The sequence below is a fragment of the Carassius auratus genome, unplaced genomic scaffold (assembly GCF_003368295.1).
Source record: "Carassius auratus strain Wakin unplaced genomic scaffold, ASM336829v1 scaf_tig00037096, whole genome shotgun sequence".
In the NCBI taxonomy this organism is placed as follows: Eukaryota; Metazoa; Chordata; class Actinopteri; order Cypriniformes; family Cyprinidae; genus Carassius; species Carassius auratus.
In genome coordinates, this window is record NW_020526356.1 from 23389 (window position 1) to 35025 (window position 11637).

The following is an 11637-nucleotide window of genomic DNA, read 5'->3' on the forward strand; positions in this document are numbered from 1 at the left end:
GTCACAAAGTCATCAATGCTCTCATTTGGCTTTTGTCTATACTGCATAAGATGTAGCCTGTGGATTCTGAAGTTCACATTTAACTTTAGTTGTCCTTCAAAGAAATTCCACAAGGTGTCAGGCTCTCTCTTATTTGCATCACTAAGCCCACTTGCATTTAGTCGTTTTAATCCTTCATCTCCAATTCCTCTACATATTTTCCTAGCTTGTTTTTCAGCATCTGTTATTTCTTCATCTTCGAGGTACAGATTCATTTTTTGTTTAAATAAAGACATTGCTTCACTCAGATCGGGGTCAGACCAGTTCATCATTGGTAGATGTGCCGCCATTTTTGCACATGTATCTTGTACTCACGTTAAAAGTAGTTGTCGTTTTCTGTATTTTGTTGTATCCTCGGACTGATAAGCAATTATCACGCAGACAATGCTCTTTTTACGATCCCACACGTGTATAAGAGAGCGCGTCACGGAATGTACTCCCGCGGTAACTTTACACAGCCATCTAGCGTTAAACAGATTGGGCTCGCGGCATAATTTCCTCGCTTCACTGGTCACGAACACTCACGTGGATGATACTATGGTTGTTTTACCGCTGCCACCATGAAGTATTACTCTACAGAATCAGAGATGGATCAGAACTTCTTTACTAAGGATTCACATGTTCAGTACAACATACATTTCCGGCTCACGTACTCACGTACACACACGTACATACGTACACACGTATTACATATCACAACAATTCCTTGGCCGTGGCCGCTTGGTTCACTGCATCCGTGGCCACGGGTGGTTGGGCAACACTTCTGTGTGGCAGGGCACTGGCCATCACGGACACAGCTTTCAGCAAACAGTGGAATGTTCTTCAGGTCGGGACACTGACCTGGCCTCACTGCACGGATACAGATAGTCAGCTTTAGTTTGTGAATCTAGACGATTTGCCACGTCAACATACAGATTAACATTTAGTTTGTGAATCGGAAGTTATACCTACAGTAAATTAGTCCAAGTATTACTCCGGTTTATTCTGTAAACCCATCCAGAGTTTAATACTTATCTTACAGGATGAATTAAAGCTTACTTTAGACGAGAATAAACAAAAGGGCAAAAATGTAATAGATTTTCTCACCAACAACGGACCAAAAATAGATACACACACACACACACACACCTTTTTTCTTAGAGCACCCCTAGCATTAATTAAAAACTGAAACAGACTCACAGTGCAATTTAGAACATTGGCTTCCTCCAGAGCAGTCTCGATCAGAAGGAGATTCTTGCACTTCTCAAGTAATCCCAAACCTTAAAAGAAAAAAAACTATATTCAAAGACTGAGAATCACTTATTTCTGCATTTCTTCTGGCTGTGTAATGAAGTCAACAGATATTGTCACCCTAGAGTAGCGTCGGTTATGCTCCAGTATCTGAACAGACACAATGCAACAGCAATCATCGAGCAGTGCACTCGAGCGGTCATCCTCCCAACCTATGATTTCACAATGATCTCTGCTTGAAAAGGCACTGAATTGGTGTGCCACAAGGAGCAGACAGGAGTGAACAAAACTAAAATGAAATAAACGTATTGCTGTAGCATCAACCTCTGTAAATTAGGGTTTTAAAAGATCCAAAGATGATCAGATCAACTCAAACACACCTGCCTGTAGCTTTCTAGTGATCTGAATGGAAGGCCTTGATTAGCTTGTTCAGGTGTGTTTGATTGGGGTTGGACATTTAAACCATGTCATAATAATTGAGGTAGCCATATTATGAGAGAATTGTGCATTTCCATATATTTTCTGAAATTATGACATCATCACCCCACTTGTCGACCCTACACTCTAAGAAGATAAGGTTCTATATAGAACCGTAAAAGGTTCTATCAGGCGCTACGTATTTGGAACCCCTAAAAGGTTCTATATAGATTCAAATTCATTTAAAAGAACCCTTTAGGGTTAGGGTTACCTCTTAGGGGTTATTATTATTTCTTTTGTCCTTTCTGGATTAAATATTTCATATACTTGATCAAGACCCTAAAATGTAAAAATGTAATTCACATAAAAAAGTCACCCATTAATACTGAAAAAAAGCACACCCAAAGTGCATTGAACTAGTCATTTATTTATATTAACAAAAATAATTACTATTGCTGAAAGAATGCTACTGTAATTTCAAATATTCAAGGCTTTAAATGTACAAATCAACATTAAAACACCAACCATTTAAAAAATCTCATAAATAATGAAAATAGAGTTTCACCTACATCTACATAATACAAAATAAGTCCATTAAAAATTACATTAATCTATCACTAATAAATAATGCAAATATACAGATTAATCTAAATTCCCATGCAGGGTTAGAACAACATCAAGTACCTCAAAACTACAAATCCATATTAATATAACTCACAATGGAAATATACAGATCAACATTTCAGAACACCAAGTACTTCAAATCTACAAATTTACACTAATATCACTCATAAAGAATTGTAATTACAGATACAAATTCAGATCAGCATTTCAGAATATTATCAATCGCCTCATATTTACAAATTTACATTCAAAATGAAATTAGGCCACGGTGGTAGATATTGCTGCCCACTGCTCCAGGTGTGTGTGGACACTTGAATGGGTTAAATGCAGAGCACCAGTTCAGAGTATTTGTTACTGTACCATACTTGGCAAATGTCACTTTAAAATGTCCAGGGGTCTCATTTGTAAATGTTGCGTACGCACAAAATAGGCATAGAAATTGCGTACACATTTTTTGATGCACATATATCGGGGTTATAAAAAATAAACTTGGCGTAAATATGTACGCAACGTGCAGACCTTATAAACCATGCTTACAAATTATTTTTCATGGAGAGAAAAAAATATTGAAGTAAACAACAACTTTGTTTTCATGTTGATATACACGTTTACATTAAATATTCCAGTAGCATTAAAAGAGTTAACACTGAAATTATATAATATTTTAAAAAACATAATTGCATAATTTCATTAACAATAAACAATTTTCATGTGATGTTATTTTTTATTAAAGCGAGGATTGCTATAGGTGCACAATAATCTTTAAACTAAACTACAGACCACATGTTATGAGAAATATTTTAGCGTGAACAATGATCGATGATCGAGTACTTACTGCGATATTATGGCGGACACTGCTGGATTACTGTACAAACACATCTGCACAGAGGTGTTAATGTCGTGTAAAGTCATCTCTACAACATTATGAAAAATTCCACTATATTTGAAGGACATGACTAGGAGAAAACGGTAGGATTTGCATGGTCTCTTTTTACAGTACTTTGTCAGTGATGCGCCGAAATAGACAATACACTGTAATAAATATGCGTTTATCACTTTTCACTAAAATGTTTATCTTATCAGCAAATCTGCATACTTTTAATTTGAAATCAAAATTTTACTTGGCCAGTGTAAAAGAATGAGATCATCTAAAATATCTGACAACTATTTGAAACCATTGTGTTTTTATGGATATTTTCATGTATTTATTTTAAAACATAGCAGGGATACTATTTCCCTACTGTCTCTGTGTTAAACGTGGTGTCACGTGCATGGGGATTCACATGTAAATGATATGCAGATGAGGTTATGCATAGTAAAACAAGCCATAGTAATTTAATCTAAATACTTTTGAATACTTTGAAATACTTAAGCTTTGTAACACAAAGGAATATAACTTGATATCTTGTTTTTATGCTTTCCGACATTTACCAGCCATATGATTTGTGTTTTCTTTGCATTTTATTTTTAAGAACATACATTTTCCACAGAATTTGTTTGAATTTAAATCTTCCAATCAATATAAATTAAATTTGAATGAATGGGATTCCAGGCTGTTCCATGCTGCATTCCAAGCTTCAAAATGAATCCAGACACACAAAATACAAAATAAAAGTAGCCAAAACAACTGGCACAGTTGTCCAAGTTATTCAATTGATTTGTTTAATGAAGAGTTGCAAAAGAATCGCTGAGTCAAAATTGACAGGGCTCGTTTCCCACGGTCACAAGCAATGCGGTTATTAAGGATGCTTTTGGGAAACACCTCAGGGCTTGCAAAATCTCAAAATCCCTGGTAGCTCTTCAGTCAGGCATTCATCAAGTTTTGGTAGCCCAAAATGAATTTCCCCCGAGCGAGAAAAAAAAAAAAAAAAAAAAAAAGACATCGGCTGAACTTTACTGTGGACAAATCAGCATGATAGGAAAAAACTAGAAGCATATCTGGATTTAACGATTCAGTAAAATTATGATGCGATAAAATTCACAATACAGATTACACCGTACAATTTTCTTACAATTTATATACATATTTTTTTACAGAATGATATTTAAGACAAATTATAAATAAAAATGTGTCCTTTTATTATTAGAAAAAAAGACACAATTCTGCATATTTATTTGTGAAATTGAAATGTCAAATAATAAAACTAAATTGAAATTCAACAATTTTTACATTTTGAAACATATCGAATAAATTCTTATAACTAGAAGAAATATCTACATTTAACCAAAATAAATTGTCTGCGCTCCATTTAAAATCAGAGGAAACCATTTGAATTAGTATCCAAAAAAAGTTGCTAAATACATGTTATTTGGATGCAATAATTAAAACAAAACTGAAGCAAAAACAGAATGGTCCGATTTTACCTTTGTGGATGAGACGCAAATGTCACTCTGACAACAGGTGACACTAATGGAAAACCTGGTATTTATTGGATGCTGCCCCTTTAAGAACGACTGCACGGATCCAATATAATAATGCAGAGGAGATTTCTTTCTCCACTATATTCACTAAAGTCATAACAGACTGTGTTCACAACAATACTTGCAGAGACTATTTTGTGTATGTATTCATTCAGAAGCTAGGATATGCCAAAGAGGAATCAGTTCGGTTTAAGAGAATTGTCTGAAATGCTGCTCTTGGCACATGCTTTGAATGAGTGCGCGCAAGCTGCGAATGGTTTAAAACGCTTGAATCGACAAGACTTAGAAACAAATGCAAACGATCAACTACGATCTGTTTCACCCCTGCAAGAGAGAGTGAACACCACAAATCAAGTTAGGAATCTTACATTACTATTCTAGACAGCTTGTTGGGCAGAGCTGTTATAGATTTTGGAGCCCGATTGGAAACCACCCCGGGACGTCTGAGCCCTGCACCTCAGATCTATTCAGTTCGTTAACCATTGGTTTCCACACTGAGTTATTGAAGCAAAAGAAATTTTAATAGAGTGACTCAAGAATCAGCGGTTCATTACAGAGTCAAAGATGATCGATTATTGAACATTATGAATGGATAAAGACTTCACATTGTCATCTGTAAAGCACATAAAGGATCATTTGACTTAAATTTAAGGGATTAAGGATTTTGTGCAGGTTCTGGCGTATGCATGGTTTCATAAATCTTAAAACTTTTGGCTGTATGCAAAATCTAGTTTTTGTGCCTACGTAAAATTTTAGGATGAAATCTACGGAGTCTTTTATAAATGAGACCCCAGGTCTCAGGGAGGAGAACTTGCACAAAACACTGATGCCATAAAGCAGTTGTGAGAAAACAGCCAAATGACAACTCGTCAATCAAGCAATTTTATTTTTGTTTGAGGGAAGGAAAGAATCTTTCGAAACGATCGTAGCAAGAAGGGAGACCATATGAATAAAGCACTGAATTGAAAAGACCTCCAAATTCCACAATTTCCTGACCACATCAAAGGCTGTGAACCTGACCGCTGGCCTTGCCCAATCCTGGGCACTGGCCCATTCCCTGGCCCTTTCCTTGGCCCAACCCCTGGCCCTTTCCCTTTCCCTTCCCTTGGCCCTGGCCCTGGCCCTGGCCCTGGCCCTTTCCCTTTCCTTGGCCCATCCCCTGACCCTGGCCCTTTCCTTGGCCCATCCCCTGGCCCTTTCCCTTTCCTTGGCCCATCCCCTGACCCTGGCCCTTTCCTTGGCCCATCCCCTGGCCCTGGCCCTTTCCTTGGCCCATCCCCTGGCCCTGGCCCTTTCCTTGGCCCATCCCCTGGCCCTGGCCCTTTCCCTTTCCTTGGCCCATCCCCTGGCCCTTTCCCTTTCCCTTTCCTTGGCCCATCCCCTGGCCCTTTCCCTTTCCTTGGCCCATCCCCTGGCCCTGGCCCTGGCCCTGGCCCTTTCCTTGGCCCATCCCCTGGCCCTGGCCCTTTCCTTGGCCCATCCCCTGGCCCTGGCCCTTTCCTTGGCCCATCCCCTGGCCCTTTCCTTGGCCCATCCCCTGGCCCTGGCCCTTTCCTTGGCCCATCCCCTGGCCCTGGCCCTTTCCTTGGCCCATCCCCTGGCCCTGGCCCTTTCCTTGGCCCATCCCCTGGCCCTGGCCCTTTCCTTGGCCCATCCCCTGGCCCTGGCCCTTTCCTTGGCCCAACCCCTGGCCCTGGCCCTTTCCTTGGCCCAACCCCTGGCCCTGGCCCTGACCCTGACCCATTCCTTGGCCCTGGCCCTGGCCCTGACCCTGACCCTGACCCATTCCTTGGCCCTGGCCCATTCCCTGGCCCTGACCCATTCCCTGGCCCTGACCCATTCCCTGGCCCTGACCCATTCCCTGGCCCTGGCCCTGACCCATTCCCATTCCTTGGCCCTGGCCCTGGCCCATTCCTTGGCCCTGGCCCTGACCCATTCCTTGGCCCTGGCCCTGACCCATTCCTTGGCCCTGGCCCTGGCCCTGACCCATTCCTTGGCCCTGGCCCTGGCCCTGGCCCTGACCCATTCCTTGGCCCTGGCCCTGACCCTGACCCATTCCTTGGCCCTGACCCTGGCCCTGACCCATTCCTTGGCCCTGGCCCTGACCCATTCCTTGGCCCTGACCCTGGCCCTGACCCATTCCTTGGCCCTGGCCCTGGCCCTGGCCCTGACCCATTCCTTGGCCCTGGCCCTGGCCCTGGCCCTGACCCATTCCTTGGCCCTGGCCCTGGCCCATTCCTTGGCCCTGACCCTGGCCCATTCCTTGGCCCTGGCCCATTCCTTGGCCCTGGCCCTGGCCCATTCCTTGGCCCTGGCCCATTCCTTGGCCCTGGCCCATTCCTTGGCCCTGGCCTTGACCCTGGCCTTGACCCTGGCCTTGACCCTGGCCCATTCCTTGGCCCTGGCCTTGACCCTGACCCATTCCTTGGCCCTGGCCTTGACCCTGACCCATTCCTTGGCCCTGGCCTTGACCCTGACCCATTCCTTGGCCCTGGCCTTGACCCTGACCCATTCCTTGGCCCTGGCCTTGACCCTGACCCATTCCTTGGCCCTGGCCTTGACCCTGACCCATTCCTTGGCCCTGGCCTTGACCCTGACCCATTCCTTGGCCCTGGCCTTGACCCTGACCCATTCCTTGGCCCTGGCCTTGACCCTGACCCATTCCTTGGCCCTGGCCTTGACCCTGACCCATTCCGTGGCCCTGGCCTTGACCCTGACCCATTCCGTGGCCCTGGCCTTGACCCTGACCCATTCCGTGGCCCTGGCCTTGACCCTGACCCATTCCGTGGCCCTGGCCCTTTCCTTGGCCCATTCCTTGGCCCTGGCTGATTGGTTCACTGCATCCGTGGCCACGGGTGGTTGGGCAACACTTCTGTGTGGCAGGGCACTGGCCATCATGGACACAGCTTGCGGCAAACTTTGGAATATTCTTCGGGTCGGGACATTGACCTGGCCTCACTGCACGGATACAGATAGTCAGCTTTAGTTTGTGCATCTAGACGATTTGCCACGTCAACATACAGATTAACATTTAGTTTGTGAATCGGAAGTTATACCTACAGTGAATTAGTCCAAGTATTACTCCGGTTTATTCTGTAAACCCATCCGGAGTTTAATACTTATCTTACGGGATGAATTCAAACTTTCTTTAGACGAGAATGAACAAAAGGGCAAAAATGTATCATTTAGTGGTGGAAATTATGATTCTTTCTAGTGATTCGTTCATTTTCAGTTCGTTCACCAAAATGATTCGTTCAGAATTGTTCACTGATTCGTTCAGTGACCATTTCTTCGTATTACACAAAATAAGCCAGCAGATGGCAAAAAAAAAGTGTATTATGTTGTTATGTCTTAAGTCAACGAACGTATTCAGTTGTTGCAAAAACTGATCTGGCTTTATTAAAATGTGTGTATAATCGCATTCAATATATAAAGTCTAATTAAGTTGTTCAGATGAACAAAGCACAAGGTTTTCTTGCCTAAATAGCATTTTAATTGTTTGGTCAGACAGTTTGTATATTATATATTCACATTCATCAATCGTGGATTAAACGTGGAGTTGCTAAAAATCAAAACAAGCGTATGTGCACAGTACAGTACCTATAACTGCGCTTTGCATTTTTGTGAGATTGACATGCTAAATGGCAGACTGACCCGGTTTACTATCATTCATTTCGTTCACGAACTAGATAAGCTATGTACCAGTTCATTTCATTCACGAACGACATGTATCCGTTCATTCAGCTCGTTCACGAATGACATGTGTGCCAGTTCAGTCATTTCATTCACGAACGAGATTTACTAAATCATTCAACTCGTGCACGAACGACATGTGCTTTGCCGATTGAGAAACGTGATTGGTAAACTGTTTGCCAGAATATACCCTGACCATCAGGTCAGTAATTTCATTCACGAACGAGATGTATCATTCAACTCGTGCACGAACGACATGGGTACCAGTTCAGTCATTTCATTCGCGAACGATAAGATCTCTAGATCTAGTTCAGACTCATATGAAACGGGTTCATTGAAGGGCGTATTCGTTCACTACATTCAACAAATCAAATACTCTGTCACATCTCATACTCGAAGGCTATTGGCTCGAGGTTGAGTAATTCTTTGACAGGATGAAACAGTTGTTACCCGGTTCACTGAGCTGCGCATGCGCTGCTTATAGCGCCGTGCTGCTGTGGAGGGAGGAACTTCACTGAACGAGAAATATGAGTCAGTGGATTACGTGAACGAGAACGATTAGTTCACCTAAAAGATTCGTTCACCTAAAAGATTCGTTCAAAAAGAACGATTCGTTCACAAACGACACATCACTAGTATCATTACTTTTCTCACCAACAATGGACCAAAAATAATGTATTCACACACTTTTTTTTTCTTAGAGGATCCTAGGCATTAATTAAAAACTGAAACAGACTCACAGTGAAATTGAGAACATTTGCTTCCTCCAGAGCAGTCTCGATCAGAAGGAAATTCTTGATCGGACAACAAGCCCGTCAGCTTCTCAAGTAACCCCAAACCCCGAACCACTTATTTCTGCATTCATTCTGGCTGTGTAATGAAGTTAACAGATATTCTCACCTAGAGTAGCGTCTGTTATGCTCAAGTATCTGAACAGACACAATGCAACAGCAATCATCGAGCAGTGCACTCGAGCGGTCATCCTCCCAACCTACGATTTCACAATGATCTCTGCTTGAAAAGGCACTGACTTGGTGTGCCAGAAGAAGCAAACAGTGTAGTGAACAGAACTAAAATGAATAAACGTATTGCTGTAACATCAACCTCTGTAAATTAGGGTTTTAAAGATCCAAAGATGATCAGATCAACTCAAACCCTGATCAAACACACCTGCCTCTAGCTTTCTAGTGATCTGAATGGAAGGCCTTGATTAGCTTGTTCAGGTGTGTTTGATTGGAGTTGGACATTTAAACCATGTCATAATAATTGAGGTAGCCATATTATGAGAGAATTGTGCATTTCCATATATTTTCTGAAATGATGACGTCATAACCCCACTTGTCGACCCTACACTCTAAGAAGATAAGGTTCTATATAGAACCTTAAAAGGTTCTATCAGGCACTACGTATTTTAAACCCATAAAAGGATCTATATAGAACCCTTTTTAAGGGTTCTTTGTAACCAGGAAAAAGTTTTTTTATGGAACCTTTTAGGGGTTCATTCATGATTATTTCTTTTTTCCTTTCTGGATTAAATATTTCATATAATTGACAAACATCAAGACCCTAAAATGTAAAAATGTAATTCACATAAAAAAGTCACCCATGAATACTGAAAAAAAGCACACCCAAAGTGCATTGAACTAGTAATGTATTTATATTAACAAAAATAATTACTATTGCTGAAAGAATGCTACTGTAATTTCAAATATTCAAGGCTTTAAATGTACAAATCAACATTAAAACACCAACCATTTAAAAAATCTCATAAATAATGAAAATACAGTTTCACCTACATCTACATACTAGAAAATAAGTCCATTATAAAATTACATTAATCTATCACTAATAAATAATGCAAATATACAGATGAATCTAAATTCCCATGCAGGGTTAGAACAACATCAAGTACCTCAAAACTACAAATCCATATTAATATAACTCACAATGGAAATATACAGATATAGATCTGTAATTCAGATCAACATTTCAGAATATTATCAATCGCCTCATATTTACAAATTTACATTAGCACTAACACTATTCACAAAATATCAAAGTATTATGATAATTGATTACACATTTTGAGCACTGGGACAGTGCTTTTTTTGGCTTCTGGAGAGTTAAAACAGGTATTGCTCAACAAAATTCATGATGTGAGTGATGTGCTTGGGGTATTCCACACTGAAAACAAAAAAAAAGTCTGTATCTGATTTAAAGCATGCAGAATGCTAGATCTAAAGGGCAGTTGCTAAAAAAAATGCATCAGTGATTTTTTGCCTCCATGTCCTTCATTTCAATTGTGCAAATGTTTTTTTTTTTTTTTTGTGAGAAACTGAGCAGCCCTCTCTCAATTTTAACATCTTTGTATTTCTCCTGATATTACAAAACAACTGTCAATAAGAGTAAAACATTCTTCATTACAACATTATTCTACAAGAGCAAGACTTTTTTATTTTATTTTGTTGTCACATTCACAGAGCTACAAAATTATGGCTTAAAATGATGGCATCTCGAATATCTGCTCATCACAATGAATGCCATACAGTTTTGAACTCAAGTTCAGATAATTTTTCAGATAATAATTCAGATAACTCAAGTTCAGATAATTTTCTGAACCCCCAAGCTCACGCCCCACCCCCACCAACACAAAGACATGACATATCAAAACTTACACTGTCCAGACAGAAGAGAAACTTCATGTTTTCTCTGAATAAAGATGGTAAGATTAGCAGTGCTCCATTTTTATCCAGATCTGCAATATCTGTTTACACAAAAACAACAAAACAAAACATTATATTTCAGCTGTGATGGTTGTCTTTGGAAATATTAATAAATATTCTTAATAAATAAAGACTGAAATATTACTGTAATTACCTAGTCAAATAAAATATTTATATAATTTATTTTACACTTCACTTTTAAACATTAATCATTAATTAGTATGTGAGCAGAGCAGCATCCAAAATCAAAGTACTTCTGCTGAGATTCTGAAGTATGCTTACAATGGAGAATTTACTACTCCATGAGAACGCAGGAGAGGATTTATGAATGGCAGTGAAGCAATGCAACTGAGGTTGTAAAAAATGTAAAAAAAAATAAATGTGTTTTGTTTGCATGTATGTCATTGCAGCAGCACATTAAACATTAATTGTAATTAAACTGACTGGAATCAATTTATGTGAATCAAATTACTTTAATGCACACCTTTTA

At 40.4% G+C, this 11637-nt stretch overlaps 1 protein-coding gene and 1 long non-coding RNA gene across 2 annotated transcripts; both read right to left on the minus strand.

Annotated features, from left to right (window-relative positions):
* Window positions 1–627: 627 nt before the first annotated feature.
* Window positions 628–1300, minus strand: LOC113082902 (uncharacterized). The gene is made up of 2 exons (XR_003282975.1): window positions 1219–1300; window positions 628–888 (listed from the first exon to the last, which is right to left on the minus strand). It is a non-coding gene; the product is annotated as an uncharacterized LOC113082902 (long non-coding RNA).
* A 4431-nt stretch (window positions 1301–5731) lies between these two features.
* On the minus strand, window positions 5732–9509 carry LOC113082903 (spidroin-1-like). Its single transcript, XM_026254319.1, has 3 exons — window positions 9325–9509; window positions 7504–7689; window positions 5732–7011 (listed from the first exon to the last, which is right to left on the minus strand). The coding sequence occupies exons 1-3, from the start codon at window positions 9404–9406 to the stop codon at window positions 5732–5734; spliced, it is 1548 nt and encodes a 515-aa protein (XP_026110104.1). The 5' UTR covers window positions 9407–9509.
* Window positions 9510–11637: the final 2128 nt, after the last annotated feature.

Bases quoted from the DNA above. Each gene is read 5' to 3' on its own strand.
- LOC113082903 (XM_026254319.1), bottom strand. From the start codon at position 9,406: ATGACCGCTCGAGTGCACTGCTCGATGATTGCTGTTGCATTGTGTCTG. The intron at 7,690-9,324 runs GTGAGAATATCT...GTATCCGTGCAG, and splicing joins CATAACAGACGCTACTCTAG to TGAGGCCAGGTCAATGTCCC. The intron at 7,012-7,503 runs GTCAAGGCCAGG...GCCAGGGCCAAG, and splicing joins GGGCCACGGAATGGGTCAGG to GAATGGGCCAGGGCCAAGGA.